At 41.4% G+C, this 22,828-nt stretch overlaps 1 protein-coding gene across 4 annotated transcripts; it reads right to left on the bottom strand.

The window, feature by feature from the left end:
- Positions 1-78: 78 nt before the first annotated feature.
- Positions 79-22,006, bottom strand: LIPM (lipase family member M). Of its 4 annotated transcripts, none has more exons than XR_009448378.1 (10): positions 21,665-22,004; positions 18,969-19,086; positions 12,023-12,221; positions 11,048-11,157; positions 8,576-8,712; positions 8,290-8,436; positions 6,740-6,811; positions 5,426-5,497; positions 399-881; positions 79-362 (listed from the first exon to the last, which is right to left on the bottom strand). XR_009448378.1 is itself a non-coding variant. In XM_059662752.1 (9 exons), exons 1-9 carry the CDS (start codon positions 21,818-21,820, stop codon positions 612-614), a joined length of 1,218 nt encoding a protein of 405 aa, XP_059518735.1. In that variant the 5' UTR covers positions 21,821-22,006; the 3' UTR covers positions 79-611. The 4 variants fall into 4 exon arrangements, 2 of the variants coding, with proteins under 2 accessions (XP_059518735.1, XP_059518734.1); XR_009448379.1 differs by lacking the exon at positions 79-362 and adding an exon at positions 1,841-1,933 and having other exon boundaries at positions 742-881; positions 21,665-22,006; XM_059662752.1 differs by having other exon boundaries at positions 79-881; positions 8,576-8,649; positions 21,665-22,006.
- Positions 22,007-22,828: the final 822 nt, after the last annotated feature.

Genomic DNA, 22,828 nt, shown 5'->3' with positions numbered 1-22,828 from the left:
ATGACATCTACAACTCAACTATACAACTTGACCCTTTTGAAGATGCTTTAAATATATTTTATCCACACTGTACATTGATTTTTTTTGTTGATCTATCTATCTATCTATTTATTTATTTTTAAAGTAGCTTGGCTTTCTGAGGTAGTGTTATGTCTCTATGGCAATAAGATGAAAATGTCTAATTTATTTTGTGAAAGTCAACAATAATCTAGAGATTCAAGACCTCTCTCTCATCCCAATTTTTCACTTTACTTTATTCCCAAAATATGGCTTGTAGAAAAATAAGTACATGTTTTAGGGAAGTTTATCTGAGTGACATAGAGAATGTTTTGATAATTTCTAGCTCTCGAATAAAGCCTGCCCTTTAAGATGGTAGACTATATAATAGCACGTGAAACCTATGTTCAGCCAATGAGCAGTTTAATTAACTAAAAAAAAAAAAAAAGTTAATGTCAGTTTTTGTGCCAAATACAGGAAACCTGAAGGAATATATAGTAAACTTCCTCCCTCCTTCCCCTCTCCTCTTCCCTTTTACTGATAGGATAGGTTTTCAATTCCTGAAATCCATCCTCTGTTCATGGACCCCAGCCCCATTGTCAGTATCAGATGCTTCACAGTCTGAGCCTACACATTCCCTGGGAAAGGCTGGTCTCCTCCTCTTGCATCATATGTATGATTTCATTGTACAGACGATGAGGAGCATCCAACCCCCAGATGAAATCTATGTGCGCCCATTCAGGAATGTTCTTATGGTAGATGAGGTTGTTCACTTCGGAGAGCAGTGTTTTCACATCATCTGGATTTGAAAGCCAGTCCTGACCTCCAGTCCACATTGCTGTAGGGACCGTCATGTCTCCGACTTTGTACCTTACAGGAGTTGGCTAGAAAAAGAAAAGTTGTTAGCTGTAGATCACATTTGAACTTCCAAACTCATAGTTTACATTCCAAATAAACATTCTAAATATGTGTTGTGATGAAAAAAAAAAAATGCACAGGCATCGGAGCCAAGCAGATCTGCATTTGGAGTTTCTGTTTCAGCACCTACTTGAAGGGAAAATTACTGAACCTCGGTTTCTTTACCTGTGAAATGGGGATATCTGTAATCACTTACTAGGTTAATGAGAAAACATGTAAATTGCCTAGCACTTTAAGCATTACTTTTTAATTATTTTTATTCCTATTAATAAATATTGTAAGCATAATTTACCTTTAAAAGATAACTTCACAAATGTTTCATGAGGCCAGAGGTAGAGATATTCTACAGAGAAAGCCAAGAGAAGGGAACCTACTGAGAAGGACTCTGCTCTGGGGCCGCGCAGATATTTTCTCTGATTATAGAAAGCCGTTAAGCAGGCCCAGCCCTAGCTGGCTTAACTCGGTGGATAGAGTGTCAGCCTATGGACTGTAGGGTCCCAGTTTTGATTCTGGTCAAGGGCACATTCTCAGGTTGTGGGCTCGATCCCCAATAGGGGGTGTACAGGAGGCAGCCGATCAATGATTCTCTCTCATCATTGATGTTTCTATCTCTCTCCCCCTCTACCTTCCTCTCTGAAATCATTTAAAAAGAATATTTTTTTTTAAAAAAAGCAGGCCCCGCTTGACTATCTCCAAAAACATGGGAAGTCAATGTCACTGGAACACAGGTAGTCTGAACGGAGGGAAGGTATAAATTAGATCCCTGCTCTCGTGCCCCATCACCCAAAGAAGGGGGTCTAGGAGTCTTAACCCTTGAGAACTTCTCTTATTCAAGCCGTGCTATGAAATCAGATTGGCTGGCTCAGCCCTTGAGGTTAATCAGCACCCAGAACTTTCCACAGGAATGTTGGGGCCCATTTCTTACTTGGAAAATCCACCCTGGGGCTGAGGTTCCAATCCAGGCCGTCCTTGTGCCATTTTGTGACTTTCTAAACATTTGGAGTTATAGCCTGCGATGCTGTAATGTATAATAACAAATATATATTTGGTTTTCATCCCCATTTCTGGCACAGAGCTCCTAAAACCCTTAGTTAAGGATCCTGAGATGACATCATACTTGATTGGGGTAGCCCTCAATCAAATGGCAAGTGTTCTTTGAAGAAAAGGTCAGGAGACAGAGAGGAGAAAACCATGTGAAGATGTAGGCAGAGGTTGAGAGAATGGAGTGATGCATCTACAAACCAAGGAACACCATGAACTACAAGCAACCACCAGAAGTTAGGAGGGAGGCATGAGGCATGGGGCAGCTTCTCCGAGTCTCCAAACAACCAACCCTGTCCAAATCCTGACTTTAGACTTCTGACCTCCAGAACTGGGAAAGAATACATTTCTATTGTTTTAGTCTCCACCACAGCCTTGGAAGTTACTAAGGGATGAGAGCCATAAAGGTATCGTTCATTATGTTGATGAGGGGACTTGGAACCAGAGGAAGGCTCTTAGCCAGTGGAATCAATCATGTTACTAGGGGGCTGGGACTTCCAGTTTCACACCTCTTGGGTTCAATCGCCAATGGCTAATGTTTCCATGCAGTGGTTCTCAACCTTCTGGCCCTGTGTTTACAGTTCCTCATATTGTGACCCGAACCATAAAATTATTTTTGTTGCTACTTCATAACTGTAATGTTGCTACTGTTATGAATCGTAATGTAAATATCTGATATGCAGGATGGTCTTAGGCGACCCCTGTGAAAAGGTCATTCGACCGCCAAAGGGTTGACCTATGTAATGAAGCCTCCATAAAGACTCAGCAAGGACAGGGTTTAGGAAGCTTCCAGCTTGGTGAAAAGGGGAAATGGGGAGAACTGTGCGCTTGGAGAGGGCATAGAAGCTCTGGCCCCTTCCCGTATACCTTGCCCTCTGCACCTTTTCCAACTGGCTTTTCATAATAAACGGATGATCTAGTAAGTAAAATGTTTTTCTGAGTTCTGTAAGCCAATCTAGCAAATTCATTGAGCCAGAGGGAGTTGTCATGGAAACCTCTGATTTATAGCCAGTTGGTCAGAAGTCCAGGTATCATCCTGGATTTGTGATTGGCATCAGAAGTGGGAGGGAGGCAGTCTTGTAGGCTCTTAAGCCATAGGATCTGATGCTATCCCAGCACTGGGTAGAACTGTAGGACATCTTGCTGGTGTTCAGGGAATTGCTTGCTGGTATGGGAAAACTTCCCAAAAACAAACATCAGAATTTGATTATCAGAAACACCGTTTATAGCCTAACTTAGATATGAAAGGTTGGAATATTCTATGGAGCCAGTAATATATTTTTAAAAATCATATTATAGGTGAAAAGACTGAATTGAATTCAGGTCCAGCTCTAAGGTTCTGTGATTCTGCGACACCTTTGTGTGTGCGTGTTGTATCTTCCTTCCCACCATCAGACCGTTTTCTGGTACCTACTGTGCACAAGTGATTTTCCTAGAACTCATGACATTAAATGTGAAAATTTAAACTACTTTGGAACTGGAATGCTTCCTCTAAAGACATGCTTTAGGAAACGGTGAAGATGGAGCTAAAATAAAAAAAAGGAAGGAGCAAACCTTCGATAGAGTTTGCTATTCATGGGCATTGCACAGTCTGTCCAATGTCCTAGCCTTTTATATCTAGATTAATGTACAGAAATGGATAGTACATATGCTATGGTACTCAAAGATTTGCCTGTATCTATTCAGCTCCCTCCAGCTTTAAATTTGTAGGGTCAATGTTCGTTTATACTCATACACAAGCTACTACTAATCTTCAGTGAAGATTTTATGCTCAGAAGAGTATAAAGTCTACTTCTGATTCTACACAACATTTGTTTTTAATTTTATTCTACAGCATTGACTACACATTTCTTAGATAATGTGATAGCATTTTAAAAATATTTTTTTCTGCCTGGCTGGCTTGGCTCAGTGGTTGAGCGTCAACCTATGAACCAGGAAGTCACAGTTCGATTCCTGGTCAGGGCACATGCTCGGGGTTATGGTCTCAATCCCCAGTGTGGGGTGTGCAGGAGGTAGCCAATCAATGATTCTCCCATCATCATCATCATCATCATCATCATCATCTCTCTCTCTCTCTCCATCTCTGAAATCAATAAAACTATTTTTAAAATAGAAAAAAAATGTTTTTACTTGCAAATTACAGAATCATTATATGTGTGACCAGGGTGAACTCTTAAGAATGATCTAGTCCAGCGATGGCGAACCTATGACACACGTTTCAGAGGTGACACGTGAACTCATTTTTTTTGGTTGATTTTTCTTTGTTAAATGGCATTTAAATATATAAAATAAATATCAAAAATATAAATCTTTGTTTTACTATGGTTGCAAATATCAAAAAATTTCTATATGTGACACAGCACCAGAGTTAAGTTAGGGTTTTTCAAAATGCTGACACGCCACGCTCAAGGTTCACCATCACTGATCTAGTCCAATGTTTAAGATAAAAAACCTGAGGTCTGAAGGATCAAAGTGACCTAGCCATGATCACACAAGTTTATAGTGTAGAGGCAAGACTAACCCAGTAATCCTCATTCACCAATTAATGCTCTTTTTCTTTATGCAGCAAGGTTTTTAAATTGAGTTATAAGATTGTATTATATTGTGAAATGGTTATCACAGTAAGTTTAGTTAACATCCATCACAACACATAGTTACAAATTTTTTTGCTTCTAATAAGAACTTTTAAGATTGACTCTCAGCAACTTTTAAATACACAACACAGTATTATCATCTAGAGCAGGGGTGGGCAAACTTTTTGACTCGAGGGCCACAATGGGTTCTTAAACGGGACCGGAGGGCCGGAACAAAAGGATGGATGGAGTGTTTGTGTGAACTAATATAAATTCAAAGTAAACATCATTACATAAAAGGGTACGGTCTTTTTTCTTTTTTTTTTAGTTTTATTCATTTCAAACAGGCCGGATCCGGCCCGCGGACCGTAGTTTGCCCACGGCTGATCTAGAGTCAGCATGCTGTACATTATACCTTCTGACTTATTTATAGTATAACTGAAGTTTGTACCTTTTGATCCCCTTCACCCATTTCCCACCCAACCCCTCACCCCTGTCTCTGGCAACCACAGATGAATGGTCTTTGTATTGTACTATACAAACAACCTCACTCCTGCCATCTTTATTGGTGATTTCTGGGTTTCTTATCAAGAAAGGCTTCGTGTAGTAGTAGCCACCAGAGACCACAATCTTTCCTTCGCTAAACCCACTCCACCTGGCTCCTACGAAGCCCAGGGCCCCCTTCATGGAAGCAGCCTCTCAAAGAAGCTCTCCTACTCCATTGTGAAGGCAGCAGGCCTTGTGACCACGCTGTGAGCATCCCCATTTTCAGATGGAGTCAAACCCCGACTATTATTTTCCACGCGCATACTCATATTTTATTTCCATCCCTACAGTAAACTGCCATTAGACCTACCCGGTCGTGCACTTCAAAAAGGTGGTATTGGTTTTCTTACCTGATTGCCTTTCTCCAGATTTTTAGTCTCGCTCCCCCAGTCAAAAGCCCGGAGTTCCCCAGAATTCGCTGCCTAAAAGGAAACAAAAATGTTCATGGCGTTCAAATGTATCACTAGAAAAGGGTGGGAGGAGGGGTGGAAATGTGCTCCCAAGTCTGCAGTTGTGGGGGAAGCAGAGAGCAGACAGAGGCTTCTGTTCAGCATTAGGACAATCCTCAGGGAAGCACAAAGGCAAGAGGAAGACCCTTTCAGGAGAAAATGCATGGACTGCAGACATACTCGGTCACCATGTCATATAACTCCAGGAGGTGCATCCCCATTCATAGATGGTATCTGTACAACTCTGTAGGCTACAGGGGAAAGCTCTCCCTGGTGACTGCGAGAAGGTGACCGACACTTAATACAATTCAGAATTCTTTAGTTTTAATTATAAAATATTTCTCTCCTCTCTCTCCTCTCTTCTCTCTCTCTCTCTCTCTCTCTCTCTCTCTCTCTCTCTCTCTCTCCCTCTCTCTCTCCTACCCTCCCTCCCCTCTCTCTCTCTCTCTCTCGCAAATATAACAACTGTAGAAGAACAATTTCACTAGACTCTAAGTTGCTACAAAAACAGAAAGCAGCTGGGCCAATATTTATGATCTATAGATGCCATCACTATTCTTAAAACTCTCTGCTTGAGTTAACAGCCCCCCCCCTTTTAAAAACAAAGTGGTATTTTTAATACATGAGAATCCAAGGTTAGTTATGCTCTAGCTCTGTCCTTATATCCATCCTTATTTCCACAATCAATCAGGGTCACTCCATTGTATCGTCTACAATGAGCAATATTATTAGGTTCAGTGCTTCTTCACTGGCAAAAGGATGATTCGCATTCACATTACCCTTGAATCCATTATGAATGTATCACTTCAGCTCTGCCTTCTTTAGTTCATGTGACTGGTGATCAAGACTTGCCCTCCTGTGTTGCAGGTTAGTCTTTCCCTCCTGTGAGGCCTCTTTGGGTAATTGGTCCTGCCTTCCACTTTTGTTACTACTTGACCAGGCTGCTGGAGGAGCCTCCAATTATCTTCTCCAGCCTCATTTTGAGGTGGTGAGAGACAGAGAAAGATCTCAATAGGACCGTCTGACCTCACAGTTTTAAGGTCCACTAATGACATCCGTGGCCCAATCCTTCCCTCCCATCTCCTGAAAAGCTTCAATGTTCTAGATTACATTTCATCTCATAAGAAATATGAAATAACCCCTGGTTTATCAAAAGGGCCTTCTTTCCCACAGATACTTACTTAGGGAAAAGGACAAATTCAACATCATTCCTACCTGGCTCCAGTGCAGGATATTTTGCACAGATGTCCCAGCAGGAGAATGAGCGACGTACACATTTGCTCGGCTCTGTAACAAAGCATGAGTGGTTTGTGGGACATGGAAAAACTCATAAGACATGCACTTTGTCCAGATCAAATCTCCAGGTGTCAGACTAAGAAATGGGACCATCATTAAATTATCAGCCCTTATCAATGAATATGCACATAAATAAACATGCCATTAAATGTATTCCTGAGTACCTATATTTTTCATCTGAGGATGGCTTCTCAGTAGATATCTGAACTCATTTTTTTTTAAGTCTTACTACAGTAATTAAGGATGAAGACTCTAGAACAGGCCTGTATTCAAATCCTAGCTCTGCCATTTAATTTTTAGGTGGATATGGGAATAATTTAATCCACTAAATCTCAGGACACTAATCTGCATAGTGGGAAATTGATAATATCTGTCTCATAGGATTGTTAGCCTGGCACATAATAAATGTTTATTAAATGGTAGCTATTAATCGTATTATTTTAAACAAAGAATAAAAAAATTCAGCAATTGAAGATGTGTTCTTACGGCTGCCAGCTGGTAGCCCTCTACTGTGGGGTCTCCTTGGGGGGTTGTCCCAGGTTCAGAGAGCTGTATTGCCCAATGCATCACCCAGTATCGGTGTCATCTGCATTAAATGACTGGCAGATATGGGGGTATAAACACTCAGTCCTCTCATCGCACTTGGGAGAGCTCTGAAGGGTCATCCCATCTTCACAAATCCCTGTAGGATCACCAGAGGTTCCCATTAAGGCAGTGGTTCTCAACCTTCTGGTCCTTTAAATACAGTTCCTCATGTTGTGACCCAACCATAAAATTATTTTTGTTGCTACTTCATAACTGTAATGTTGTTACTGTTATGAATCGTAATATAAATATCTTATATGCAGGATGGTCTTAGGCGACCCCTGTGAAAGGGTTGTTCGACCGCCAAAGGGGTCGCGACCCAAAGGTTGAGAACCACTGCATTAAGGGGATATCATAGCTTTAAAAAAATTTTTTTTTTCTTCCATCTACCCAATCCTGTTTCACTCCCTTCTCTAGGTGTTATCCCAAGCACATAACCCAAAATCACTCTACCCACTAATCTCCATCTCAGAGTATGCTTCTTGGGAACCCACACTATTCCACCTTCCAACTCATAGCTATTCCTAAGCCAAATTGGAACTCCCAGACATCTTATCAAAGGCCCCGAAGGACCCAAGCAGAAAAGAAGAGGTAAATGCTGCATGGCGATTCTCTCTTTTGACTACTGGGTTCTAATCACTTTTTTTCATCTGCTAATTCAATGTATAAAGCTGCTTTCGTATCACTTCCATCTACAATCTGTGAAGTTCATATCTAGCAATGTCCTTATGTTAACCTGACCTCAACCCATGTTAAAGCATGTCCCACATATTAGTTTATTTGGAGAAAACTGAATTACTAAGATTACATTTCTCTAAGTCTTTCCTGGCAATAACTTCTAGCTTTGCTTTGGGAAACTGAGACTGTAATAGGTTCTCACTTACCATGTTCATGTTTTGTGTGTTAAAGCCTCCCAGAAGTAAAATGATGCTGCTACAAATCTGATCAATAATCATCTGACCACAAAGGTAAATATAAAACTGGCGGAGGAATCTGGTCTGGTACAGGAATTCTTTCCTGCCAAACAATCCCTGTAAAAATAGGAAACAAAAGAGTCGTCATTACATCATAGTAAAAAATAAGTGCGTCTAATTGAAAAGTGTAAACCTTACCTTATCGGGTGGGAAGACTCTTCTACATAGACAAGAAATTTTCTGAGGAGTCACGTACCTTGATCATCATATCTGGCAGCAACAAAAATTTGGTCCCAGGGCTTCTCGCATGTTTAATAGTGGCTATGGGTGCTAAAGCAAAATACAGTTTTATTTTCTGAGCCAGCTCTGGCATGGTGGAAAATGCAATAAAGCCTGCAAGAGAAGAAATATGTCAGCGTGGATACGGAATATCGTCGAACTCATAAAATGCTTACTTACTTTTTCAAGATATTTCAGTAATTACTTGTGATTGTGTCTTAACTCGCCCATGAAATTATAAGTTCATTGAGGGGGAAAAAATGAGAGCAGGAAAAACGCCTTAGTGTTCCTTCTGACATCTAGCTTATTTGATGTCCAGTAGTAGGGTCTCATTGAATTGGTGAATTTAATTATTCAGTATAATAATGTGGACTTTGTGAGAGAGAGAGGGGTAACTATATTCTTGACACTTTGCTTATGATTTTCATGGTTCTTACTTCATTTAATTCAAATCTCTACAGTGGAAAAATTAAGGAAAACTGCCTTGTTTATTGATAACAAGCATGTTCTGTAAAATACCATAATGGGTATAGCAAGGTTTTGCTGGGGTTTTTGTAATTCCCTAATTGTTCTGGAACCCAAATTATAAAGTAATGTAGTAGACAAGTGTCTAGGGAACTGGATTCCAACTCTTAATTTTGCCATTGACTTGGTATGGAACACTAGTTAAGTCAGTCTGTGCCTCAGTTTCTATACCTATAAAATAGAGCAAAATTTCCCAAATTACCAGTATACAGGGCTAATCTCTGTGGAACTTTTGGGAGAAAAAGGCTGTTATATGAACTCAGGGCATGGTCACTATATTGGAAGTACTGTGTGTCTATTTCAATAGAACATGTACAGGCTCTGTCTAGGTTGATGCTTGCAGGATGTGGGGAAGGAGGTTGGGTAGAAAAAACAACATAAAATCACATGACTTCTGTCTGGTTCCCAGGATGTGAGCGAGTATTAAGAAAGACTGGTTCCTTCCCTTCTTTTCTCTTTACATGATTTGTTTTGTCAGCCACATGCAAAGGCAGGCAGAAGAGTGACTTGGTATTAGCTCTGGCTCTCCCAACTGCACCATCAGTAGGACTGGGTTGAAAATACTTTCAAATACATTCCTATATTCCAGCTTAATTCTGACTATGTAGACTTAATTCCTCAAATGTCAAGATTTGGGAACTCTAGATAACTTCTCCCACCAATTCCTCTCTTTATGTAAAGGAAGTTCGAGTTTTCCGCATTAATAGCTCCGTGGTTGACTAATAGAATCGTCCTAGGCTTGTTTGGCCACCTCCTTTTTTTCAGAGTAACATTTAACCTCATCATTAGCACCTTTGTCTTCATGTCAAGTTGAACAGTTTAGTAGAGGGAAAATGTGTTAAGACCTCTGGAAATGAGAGTAGGAGCAGGCATAACATTTTACCTTGCTGTGAAGTACATGGTGAGACACAGCATCCTTAGGATCAGTTAATGTTGTTGAAAAATCCAGAAAGTACAATGTGAAAGTCAGTCTCTTTTTATTCACTAGAGTATCAGTTAAAATGAACCAATGGCATGTGTGCCCTGAGTTTCCACTGAGTGTTCACCTCTCAGAATCCCTTGCACGGGTGATGCCTGGCTGCCTCTGGAGTGCCTTTGGCTCAGAGCCCTTCTCAGCCCTGTCTCGAGAGCTTTCTGAGGGCACACACTCTGCCTCTGCTGATCTTCCTTCATTGTAACCTAAGCCAAGCACATTTTTTTCCTGTTGACTTTGGTCTAATAAAGGTCCAGGATAACCAGCCTCCACTCCCATCTTCCCAAGTAGGTGATATGAATCCTTTGGGGCCATGAGTTAAGGTTTCTCACAAAGTCATCAAAAACAAAAGCACACCAGCAGTAATTGTCATTAGAAGAGGGGAAAAAAAAAAAGAGAGAAAGACTTGAGTAAACTCCCCGCAGCAGTTCTGTGTATAGTATGATGACAGTGCTTAGTGTCTATTGATTGTCTGTTATGTGCCAGACACTGAAGACTATGTTTCATTCATTCAATGCATTTATTGAGTGCATACTATGGGCCAGGAACTGCTCTCACAGCTGTATTAGACAAAAGCCTTGCTTCACAGAGCTTATATCAGTCATATTGAACAGTCCATCACCTCTAACACCCCTAAGAGGGAGCTATTATCCCCATTTTATAGATACGGAAACTGAGGCCAGAGGGATTAAATAATTTGCTCAGTGATATTTACCTAAGAGGTGGTAGAGCCAACATTTGAATACATATTTGTCTGACTCCAAAGCCTTTGTTCTACCTACTCTACCTGAAGCCTCCCTCAGTTTCATACCCATTTCCTGTCGCTCTTAGAGTCGCTGAAGAGAATAAGGCCAGATGAGTGAAGTGTGAGAAGACTGATCCCAGGCACAGCTGTACACCATATGCTCACATTTCCTCTGAGTATACAAACCTGTTTTCCTTTGAACCTACCCATAGTGGTGCCCTGTGAATAGCCGACATAATAGATCTTTTCCTGGCCCGTTTTCTGCAAAATAAAGTTTATGACTGCAGGAAGGTCAAACCTAGCCATCTCATCATAACTACAAGAGGAAAAGACAAAGTTATATGAAAAGTTATAATCAGAAACAAACAAAAACAGCCCCCGGAGTTTATAAACAAACCCTTGAGTTGTCAGACCCAAGACGGTTACTGTGTCCCTCACAACACTCAGTTTGGACTTGTTTCAAACCTGTGATGCCCGGGTGCCTCAGAAACCACAGGTTGTCAGAAAACCGCTATTTTCTATAGATGTTAGAGAGCAATAATCATCTTCAATGAATATTTACTGGGCACAAGACCTGCCTCCTTAGTAGAGGTGTCCTGCTGTTCTGTTAGTAGAACAGCAGATGGTCATGCAGATTCACTTACATGAAAAGTATTAAAGATGCTATGGGGCCCTTCTCTGATGAAATAGATAAAAAGCAGGTTGAATGCCCATAGGTAATTTAAATACAAATACTAAAAGTCTTTTGTAAGAGTGTAAGAAATGTGTTACTTGAACTGATAGTCCCTAAGGCTTAATAGTTTCCTTATATCTTTAATGTTGTCTGATCTCATCTCCTCCTGGGGTACCAGTCCTTGTCATAACTCAGAGAAGAGTTAGTCCCAGGATATCCATCTATAAGGAAATGGACATGCACTTCTCTCATTCCAGTCTCGATCACCTGACACCACCCACCATTCTCACCACATTCACCAGACCCAATCTTCTTAAGGAACGTAATTTTCCCCACTACTTTCCCAAAAGAATCACTAGTCAATTAAGACAATTGCGGGCTATGCTATTAGGATATGGATGAGCCAACCAAAGTAAATTTTCCAAATGATAGAAGTTATGATCTTTTTACCCAGTTCTTCTAAAGACATCCACATCCACCTCCACCTCCTCTCGAGACTCTCATATACCTGAAGGCCCAGAACTCATCCTGGTCTATGGAGAGGGTCTTGTGTTTCCGGGACCAGGTGTTTCCCCTGCTGTTCCCCAGCCACACGTCGAAACCAGCATCTGCCAGGATGAAGCCCAGGCTGTTGTTGGGCAGGTTGGAAATCCAGTTGCTGGCATCGCCAAGCAGGCCATGCTGCAGTAACACCACAGGCCTGGAACCTACAAAAAAAGAGAGTTTCATCCGGGGGGGAAATGTTCTCTACCCTTCTGGTTATCCCCTACTGTGCAAAGGCTTTCAAGTTAGACAAACCTGTGTTTAATTGTTGATTCAGCTGCTTGCTAGCTTGATTATCTTGGTCAGTTACTTAACCTTTATGTGTCTTGATTTCCTCATCAGAAAAGTAGAATTTTTGTTATGATGAAATGAAATTGTGCACAAGGAGCAGATGGCACAATGCATGGCACAGAGAAAGAATCAAAGCGCATCTCCCACTGTTGTTTTTGTTTGCTTTTAATCCTCACCCAAGGATATTTTCCCATTGATTTTTAGAGAGTGGAAGAGAGAAGGAAACACATGAGAGAACCACATTGATTGGTTGCCTCCTGCATGAGCCCCGACCAGGGCCTGGGCCAGAGGGGAGCCTGCAACGAGGTATGTGCCTTTGACTGGAATTGAACCTGGGAGCCTTCGGTCTGCAGGCCAATGCTTTTCCATTGTTGTTTTTGTAAAGTTATTATTACTAGACTTGCCTGGGCACCTGAGAGGATACTGAAGTGCTCCAGGAGCTGGTATAATATAATGATTAAGATAATTATATATAATAATCATATCTATTAAAATTAAAAATGGAACTACCATATGATCCAGCCATCCCACTTCTAGATATATATTCAAGGCAAACAAAATTAGTATTTTGAAAAGGTATGTAGACTCCCATGTTCATTGCAGCACTATTTACAATAGCTAAGATATGGTAACAACTTAAATGTCTGTCAAATTCAAATGATGAATGGATAAAGAAAATGTGGATAAAGAAGATGTGAGATATATATATATATATATATATATATATATATATATATATATATACACACACATATATATATATATATATCCTATATAATAAAAGCCTAATATGCAAATTGACCGAACAGTGGAAGGACCGGTGGAACGACTGGTTGCTATGACACACACTGACCACCAGGGGGCAGATGCTCAATGCAGGAGCTGCCCCCAGCCTGCAGGCCCCAGGCCAGCCAAGGTGGGTGCTAGCAGGGGCCCCCTGATTGCCCCGCCGGTCGCCCTGCAGATCGGCCCTGATTGCTGGCCAGGACTACAGACACTATCTGTGCACAGATTTTGTGCACCAGGCCTCTAGTATGTATATAAAAACCTAAGCAACTGGAACGCTGGAACAACTGGAACGACTGGTCACTATGATGCACACTGACCACCAGGGGGCAGATGCTCAATGCAGGAGCTGCCCCCTGGCGGTCAGTGAACTCCCACAGCCAACCTCCTGTGCCAGCCAACCTTCCGTGGTCCCTCCCCCCACCCCACCTGCCGGCCCTGATGGCCCCAATCTGGGCCTGTCGGCCAACCTCCCATGGTCCCTCCCTCTCCTCTGCCAGCCAGCCCCCATCAGTCCCTCCCCACCACTGGCCTCCATCAGCCCCTCTCCTCCCTGGCTGGCTGACCTGATTGCCCCGATGGGACTGGGCACGGCGGCCCTGATTGGCTCCAATGGCCAGCCAGGCTACGGAATCCCACTCCTGCACGAATTAGTGCACCTGTGGGGTCTCTCAGCCTGGTCTGTGGGATTGGGCTGAAACCAGCTCTCCAACATCCCCTGAGGGGTCCTGTATTGCGAGAGGGCACAGGTCAGGCTGAGGGGCCCCACTGGTGCATGATGGGAGCTGAGGAAGGATGCAGGAGGTTGGCCAGCTGGGGAGGAACCACGGGAGGGCTCCAGGGCATGTCTGGCTCATCTCACTCAGTCCCGATCAGCTGGACCCCAGCACCAAGCTAACCTACCGGTTGGAGCATCTGCCCCGTGGTGGTCATCACACATCATAGCGCCTGGTTGACCAGTCTACTGTCTGCCCCCTGGTGGTCAGTGCGCGTCATAGTGAGCAGTAGAGCAGCCTTAGCATATCATTAGCATATTATGGATTGGTTGAATGGATGACTGGTCGACCAGACACTTAGCATATTAGGCTTTTATTATATAGAATATATATATATATACTAGAGGCCCGGTGCACAAAAATTTGTGCACTTGGGGTTGGGAGAGGAGGTCCCTCAGCCTGGCCTGTGCCCTCTCACAGTCTGGGACCCATCAGGAGATAATGACCTGCTGGCTTAGGCCTGCTCCCGGGTGGCAGAGGGCAGGCCCAATCCCTAGGTGCAGCCCCTGGTTGGGCTCAGAGCAGGGCCAATTGGGGAGTTGGGGCACCGCCCCCTGTCATGCACAGAGCAGGGCGGATTGGGAGGTTGCGATGCCACCCTCAGTCACGCTCAGGGTAGGGCCGATTGGGGGGTTGGGGCACCGCCCCCTGTCACACTCAAGGCAGGGTCCATAGGGAGGTTGCAGCGCCACTCCTGTCATGCACAGAGCAGGGCCGATCAGAGGGTTGGGGCTCTGCACCCTGTCACACTGATCCCGGTGCTGGGAGGCCTCGCTGCTCTGCTGATCCCAGGGCCAGGACGCCTCTCAGCTCCCCTGATCCCTGGCCTGGAGGCTTCTCGGCTGCTGATAACCATGGCCTGTAGGCCTCTCGGCTCCGCTGATAACTGGGGCCTGGAGGCCTCTCGGCTCCGCTGATCTCTAGCCAGGAGGACTCTCGGCTGCTGATAACCTGGCGGGGAGGCCTCTCGGCTCTGCTGATCATGGGTCCGGGAGGCCTCTCGACTCCGCTGATCCCAGGCCCTGAGGCCTCTCTGCCCTGCTGCTTCAGGGCTGTTTGGCTTCGCTCTGCTTGGAGCCTGAGTATGCAAATTAACCGCCATCTTTTAGCTTCTATAACTGAAACATTGTATCTTTTGGAGTTGTTGCTTCAGGAGCTCAGAGCCCCGCAGCTGCGGGGATCCTTGACTTTCTCCATCGCTGGGGCAACCAAGCCTCCTGTTCTCAGCTGCCTGGCTGCCAGCCGCCATCTTGGCTGACAGTTAATTTGCATATCTCGCTGATTAGCCAATGAAAAAGGTATCGGTTGTACGCCAATTACCATTTTTCTCTTTTATTAGTATAGGATATATATATATATATATATATTACTGACTTCACATTTCAATTAAGCAATAAAAAGTGTGCATTCTGCTTTTTCTCAGGGCCACAGCCAACCCTCTATTTTCTTAGAGTGTGTAAATAAAGCCTGTGTTTTCATTTATTATATAATCTTTCTTTACAGCTTAGAGAAATCTGTTTTGAGTGAGAAAAGACCACTTGGTGCCAGCCGTGAGAACCCACAGATGTCCGTAGTAAAGCTACAAATTTCTGTTTGAAGAGAGAGCACAGAAATGAGGGGGAGAAGCATCAGGGAAAGACAAAAAAAATTAAGCTAATATTATCAATATAGGAATAAGCCATTATCATGTGCTTGATACTCTGCTGCAGTGGGACAGACACAACTTCATTTCTGTGGTATTTCTGCCAAAATGTATAACCTGAATCTCATTATGAAGATATATCAAACAAGCCAAATTGAAGAACATTGTATAAAATAGCTGTTCAAAACTTTTCAAAAATGTCAAGGTCAAAAATACCAAAGAAAACCTGAGGAATTTTTTCAGCTTAGAAAGGAGACAAATAGACAACCAAATAAAGTGGATGATACAGGGTTGGGGGAGGGAAGGATAGAAATGACTTTGGCACAATTGACAAAATTTGAACATGAACTATGGATTAGATACTAATATCAATCAGTGTTAGTTTCCTCATTTTAATAAATGCATGAGTGAAGAGGATCAGGATATTTTCCTTACAGTTCATCAGTCTTCCATTAGGCTAATAGAACCGAAAATGAGTAGGAGAAAAAGTTATTTTTCCCTCCCCAATATTAAGAAATATTTAGGGAGTCATAGGCATGATGTCTCAAATTTAATGTCAAAGATATTTGATAGAAAGGAAGTACGTAGTGGCAAAATGTAATTCACAATTGGTAAATCAGGGTAAAGCGTTATATGGTAGTTCCTTGTACAATTTTTGAAAACTTTCTGTAACTTTGAAATTATATTAAAATACAATTTATAAGAGTATCAGTAGGAGACAAAGGATCAAGGCATTAGAATTCTAACACGTTAAATAAATTAAGATAAACATTATTTTTTACATTAGAAAGTTATACTGAAAGATAATCAAATGTTGCATCTTTAAAGGGCAAACACATGCTCTTGATAGGGCTTATAAGAATTAGATCAGATTGTGAATGTAATATCCGCACCATAGTACCTGTTTAGAGGAAGACAAGAGGAGCTTTGCTGCTATTGTTATTAGTGCTACAATTTTCAAAGGCAGTTATGCTCAGAGCTTCAGTGCCCCAGTTAACATAACAATTCAACGCCTACCTCACTGTGTTGAGGGTTCATTGAGATACTGTGCATTGAGCAGTCAGCATGCCACCTGACCTCACCAGATGGTAGATCCTGTTATTATGTAACTGATTCCAAGTGCATTCTCTCTATAGACAGAGGCCTTTTACAACAAACTTTATGAATTCCATTTGCCTCATTCTATTCCTCTGAGGAAAGAACAAGAGGGCTTAGCACAGGACCAGGAGAATGAAACTGAGTTATTTTAAGTTTTCCTTTTATGTCTGGTCATTGAGTTCATCCTCTAGCCCTCAAGGAGGTGACCTCAATATGATGGAATTAAACCAAGGAGGATCAATGCTGTCCCTTTGAAATCTTTAGGACATTTCCCATGGCTGGGGCCAGGTTGGCCCTACCAGGCAGAAGTTTGTACTCGTGGCTCATCTAGTGAGAGAGCTGACTTATAAATGATCGGCATCACTTCAGTCATTCCCTGGAGTCATGAATTTTCATTTAAATTATAGCCAATAGGTGAGTGCGTAAGAACTACTCTTTAAAAAGCTGTCATTTTTTTTAGGATGGCCCAGCCTATTTCCTTTTTTGATGTAAATATTTGAAGCCAACAATGAAGGAAGGTTTTTAAAAGGCTTTTGTCACAAGCTTATGGACACCTTTCGGTTGTTTTCAGTATGAATGTCATTGGCCCTCTTTTTGAAGAGACGTTGAGAAATCCTGCTTTCCTTTAAGGCAGGGAGATTTCCTCCTTTTAGAGGCCAATGGAAGCCGCAGGAACAACATCCGCCACTAGAGGGGAGTATTCTGCACCAACTGGACCACAAAGGCTGACACCTTGAACACCAAGCTCTTCCTTGGGCCGTGAGAGAACAATGTAAATGAACAGGAGGCAAGAAAACAAGTTGCCATGAGTGGGAGCTGCAGGTGTCTCCCCTGAGCTTAGGAATTGCCACAGTCACTTGATGGCTTGGCACGGCCGTGCCTTGCTTACTCTCAAGGATTTGTGGGGTTAGGGAAAAGTTATCTGTGTCTCCAGGTTACTCATTTATTTATTTATATAAAACCAACTTATTCATTCCACAGATACTTATTGGCACCTACAATGTGGTTAGCATTCTTTTAGGCACTGGTGATAGTCTTAAACAAAACAGATTAAGTTCCTGCTCCCGATGAGTTTATATTCTGGTTGGGGGGAGATGGGTAAATAAGCAAATATCTGCATATCAGGCGGTGTTAAGTGCTATAAGAAAATTTAAGCAGGACAAGGGGTTAGCCCTCAATCGGTGGCAAGAGATTGCTATATTGACTAGGGTGGTCAGGTGACCAGGGTCTGAAAGAAGGGCCAGTGCAAACTGTCGATGTCTGATGAAACAGGGTTCCACAGGGAGAACTGTAAGTTCAAAGGCACTGAGGTGAGAACATGCTGGACATATGCAAGGTATAGCTGTGCAGCTGGCACTTTTTCTAAAAGCTGGTTTACAAAAGGCTGCGCAAGTGTAAATTAGAATAAAACAGAACCCGAAGCTTCTTTACAACCATAAAAAAAAGGCCAGTAGCGTTGGCCCAGCTTTTTCTGGTCCTAGTTAAGAGCATGGGCTATGTCCGACAGATCTTTATTTGAGTGCAGGTGTTGCAACACCCTAGAAAGTACTAGCATAGACTTTCTGGGCAAATTACTTAACCCCTATGAGAGTGGCAGTTTCGTAGAATGATTGTGAAAGTTACATAAGACCAATGCAAACAAAGCACTTAGCATTTTACCTGACATACAGAAAGAGCACAGTGAGAAGTTACATCATCTGGACTCATGATATAGCGTGGCTGCTGCCATAAACATAGAGCTAAAATATTAAAAAGAAAAGAGCCAAATAAAGATGAAGGATGGGCACAATTTAATGAGTAATGAAGGTGAATTTTTAAAAGCTGGCAATTGTTGAAAATCCCTATGCAAAAAAGAGACATGTACCAAAAATGTAAAATGTACACATAGTGCCTGATTCTTAGAAAGACCTCAGTGAAAATCTGGGCAACATCTTAGATATTTAAAATGCTATTTGGTTGAGGAATATAGAGTGTCCAGGGGGGCGTTGGTCTGGTCTTTTCAAGAGAACCTTAATGGATATTCTAGAATATCTATGTAGGAGGGGGTTGGAAAATGTGTTAACTGCTGGAAGAGATCAAGAAATAGACTTTTTTGAAGTGTTTTTATTTTTTTTGAAAAGTAAACACTATGTTTATTTGGGATAATCGGAGATGGGGTGGTGGTGATGGAGATTATGAGGAAACTAAAGTCATATTTTGGCCTAAACAATGGCCCTGGCTGGTACCAATAACCCAGACTCCCTTTTACACACATATTACAAGGAAATCATTACTGTAGGGAACACTGCCATGCTGGGGTGACATAGGGTAAACCATACCTGTCTTCTTAGGTTGCACTAGGCCTTGAGGAATTCTGTTAACAGAAAGGATATACCCATCTTCTGTTGTGACTTCATACTCTGCACAAGGATAGCCTTTATGTTGGATGATTTCACTCTACAGAAAAAGCATAATTCCTTTTGAGTTCGGTTCTGTAAGGCCATATTCTCAATTACCCCAGAGTAAAAAGTCGATTTCTTGATGCTGGAAGGCATAAACATAAAACTTCTTTACTTTAGCTAATCATGTTATCTCAGAAATATTGGCCCATGCTCTGCAGTTCTTTCTGGACCAAAACACTGATCCCAAAACCTGGGTGTGCATCAGAACTGTCTGGGGCACTTAAACATGCAGGTTCCTGGGCTGGCTTTAAGTTAGGGATCAGGTAATTCTAATGCAGTCAGTGAGGCACTTGTCTTATGAGAACACAGAGGCCATGCATTTCCTCAGTTTCTTTTCATCTTTAAAACCACAGACTGGGGGAAAAAATGGTTTTAACCTGAAGTCTGAAAGATAAATAGGAGATAAGAGTGGGAGTGATGTTTAATTACTATAGTTGCCAATGCTCATTTAGTATCTACTATATGCCAGGTAATTCAGTTAGTGTTATACATACGTGATCTTTTTACATTTCTTGCAATAATTCCATGGAGTATAAATCATTAGTATACCTAATTTACAAGTGAATAAACTGAAAAATAGGGATAGGTTAAATAAACTTCTTAAAATCATATAGCTAGTTTGTATTTTAGTGTTAGGACCAGGATTAAAACTCAAGCAATGGGACTGTAGGGTTTTTCTCTTAACTATGATGCCCATTTGCCTTATATACTACAGTGGACATTTGGTACCTAACTTCTTCCTTTTTTATTCCTTTTCAAGCAGCAGCTCTTAGAAATAATTCCCTACTTCTCTAGATGATGGCAATGGGCAAGAGCAGTGAGAATACTTTAGATCTCTGCAGCTTCCTATTTAGAAAAACTTTCCTAAATTGCCTAGGTTAGGCAATGCTTTCTTTTTTGATTTCACTATTCATGTAATTAGTAATGCAGTGTCTCCCTTCCCTACTTGGATTATAAGCTTCATGAAGTAAAGGCTTTGATATTCTTAGATCTTTCTGTAACCTCAGTGCATAGCACAGTATCAAGGGCCTAATAGGTGTTCAGTTAACACCAAGAAAATACATAAATAAAGTCAATTTTATACCAAAATATAGGATAGATTATAGCCATATAAATCAGTATAGAGTCAAACCTATTCAGACTCTGAACCACATTAATCTATCTCATTTACTTCATACCGGAAATCATTTGAATTTCCTATTTTACTTTGCCTCTCTATGCATAACTACTCAATGTCAGAACTTTAGTCTTAGGGCTCCTGCAGCTCCAACAGTGTGCAGGTGCTGTGCACACACAGTGGGTGAGGCTCAGGGAGATCGCCTTGCCTATAGCTAAAGGTATTACTTCCACCCAGTAACCCAGAGGAATTTTTGTGGAACCTTCTCAGAGCCAGAAGATGGCTTCTAAGGACCTACACCAATTTGCTAACTCTCTGGACAAACCACCAAAAGACAGCCAATCTTTGGAATGATCAAAAGAAACCTGATATTTGGCATCATGGTAGATTCAAAAGATTTCTAGGACCTGTCAGAGTTATAGTAAAAAGGGTCTTAAATCTGTATTTAAACATGTTAAATCTATGAGAAATGTATGGATTGTGAATACTACATGCAATCATCTCACTCACCGGGAGGTAGCTTCTACTGCTCACCCAGGAGGCTTTACTGCATACTGGTTGCAATTATGTGTTTGGGAAGGCCTGCTTATAAATTATAGCTCTACCACCTACTGATAATGTGGCCTAATTTAAGTTGTTTAACTTCCTCAATCTCAGTTCCTTGATTTGAAAAATAGGGATGTTCATATCTACTGGAAGGGCAGTGAAGATGAAGTGAAATTAGCATTTCTGCAGGTTTTATTACAATATCTTCTATGGGATAAGTGTTACCACATGGCAGACTTTGTTAAAACTCAACTAAGAATTTGAAAGTAGGCAAAAAAAAAAATGATCTGGGATACTACATCATTTATGAATTTTACTCACAGGAGGCCTTCTCAAGCAATCATTAGGGTTCGTTTATTTATTGTCTGTCAACAGGATAACAATGGAGTTCTTTCCAGACCAGAACACTGATTCCAAAACCTGGGTTTGCAGGTTTTGAAGGGTGAAGGGTGCCACCAGAAGTGGGTACCCTAATAATAAGAAGTGAGGGATAATACTTTTATAATACAGTATTATAGTTGCCAATGCTCATTTTCTACTAATGAAAGTAGAAAAAGAATTTAAAATACAGACAAAATGAAAATAATGGAGGGTCTGGGCTTGGCAACGATTTCTCTGCTCATAGAATGAATCTAAGAATTCAAGGGAAAGTCAAATTGTGTTTCAAGACCAAAAGGACTAAGTCATCCACCCAAGTTTATTGAATTTGTTTGACGAGAACCCAGTCTACTCACACCCAGTTTAGCAGTTTAGCACTTTACAGTACAATATGCTAATTTATGATTCCTCTGTTAGCAAAAATCATCACCATGTATAAATATAGCACATAATGCAGGTAATACACAGATGTGAACATTAACATGTAAGGCACTCCATCCCCCCTAAAACATAATGGAAAATCCAAACTTACAATGTTCATGAACGCTTCGGGGTCCACATCTTTAGTCGGCATGCGTACTGAATTCACATTTCTTTGGAACAAATACACCACCAGCATCAGAAGCCACATCTCAGTTCTGTGTGAAACAACCATTCTCTTGACAAGATTTTTGACATGGTCCAACATCTGCCTTTACGCTTTCCTGGCAATAAACAACTAATTCTAAAGTCAGAAGGATCTGTAGGTTTAAAAACACATATTTTCCAGCTGTAATTCCTTCCCAAAATTCTGGAGCAAATTAAATAAGCTCAGTTGACAGGAATGAACGAACACAGAGCTGGAATGGAAACATTGTCTAGGATGTCCCAATACCATCTGGCTCCTCCCACTCCCTCACACTATTTGCAGTCACCAATCCCTTAATTTGAAGGCGTGTAGAACTTTCTTTGACGCAACCTGGAGTTATGTGCATAGGACACAGCCCAGAACATCCCTGTTCTTCACCGTCAGGTCATAAGGACCATAGGGAGCATCTTTTTCTTTTTTCTTAGTTTTTCTTCCTTCGATAGGTAGAAAGATACAGTCTACAGAAAATAGTATAAGTTCCTATAGTCACATTCTAAGGCTTTAATAATTACTATCCTTTGATTGAAGATTGATGCAGTAATAAATATTTTTATTTAATATGTCAAAAAATTTTAGGACATTTTCTATTTTTAGTGATGGGTGAGAACATTGGAAGAAAATGAATCTTACATGTTAAGGCCATTTTTATCTAGCTCAACTAAATAGACATGTACAAAATTTTTATTTTAAGTTGCAATCACTAGTTAATTTCTGAGAGATTAATTTGAAACTCTCAGCAATAACTAAAATGAATTGCAACCTAGTAATTTTCACTGTGTGGCAATGTGATCAGTTCCTTAGACTACTAATATTTAAGCAGGCCAGGAGAGTAGAATTTTGTCATTTTAAGTAAAGAATGTGTTAAAGTTTAAGAAAACTATCATTTAAAGTAAAATATTTCTTTACTTTTACAGCAACTCTTTGGGACTGAGCTAATAGCAGTCACACTAATTTGTAGACTTTTAGAATGTGGTTGGTGAAGGAACCAAAGCTGGAACAGGAATGATGAGTCTATGAGAAAGTATCTGCCCACAGTCTCAGCCTCACCCACTCTGGGCTGGCTGAACC

The sequence above is a fragment of the Myotis daubentonii genome, chromosome 13 (genome assembly GCF_963259705.1).
Source record: "Myotis daubentonii chromosome 13, mMyoDau2.1, whole genome shotgun sequence".
Classification (NCBI taxonomy): Eukaryota; Metazoa; Chordata; class Mammalia; order Chiroptera; family Vespertilionidae; genus Myotis; species Myotis daubentonii.
Note: the sequence above shows the minus strand (reverse complement) of the source record. Positions and strands in the feature narration are given on the sequence as shown.

Bases quoted from the DNA above. Each gene is read 5' to 3' on its own strand.
- LIPM (XM_059662751.1), bottom strand. From the start codon at position 21,820: ATGTTGGACCATGTCAAAAATCTTGTCAAGAGAATGGTTGTTTCACAC. The intron at 11,158-12,022 runs GTATATGAGAGT...TTCCTCTTGTAG, and splicing joins GATGAGTTCTGGGCCTTCAG to TTATGATGAGATGGCTAGGT. The intron at 882-5,425 runs GTAAGAAAACCA...TTCTTTTTCTAG, and splicing joins ATCTGGAGAAAGGCAATCAG to CCAACTCCTGTAAGGTACAA.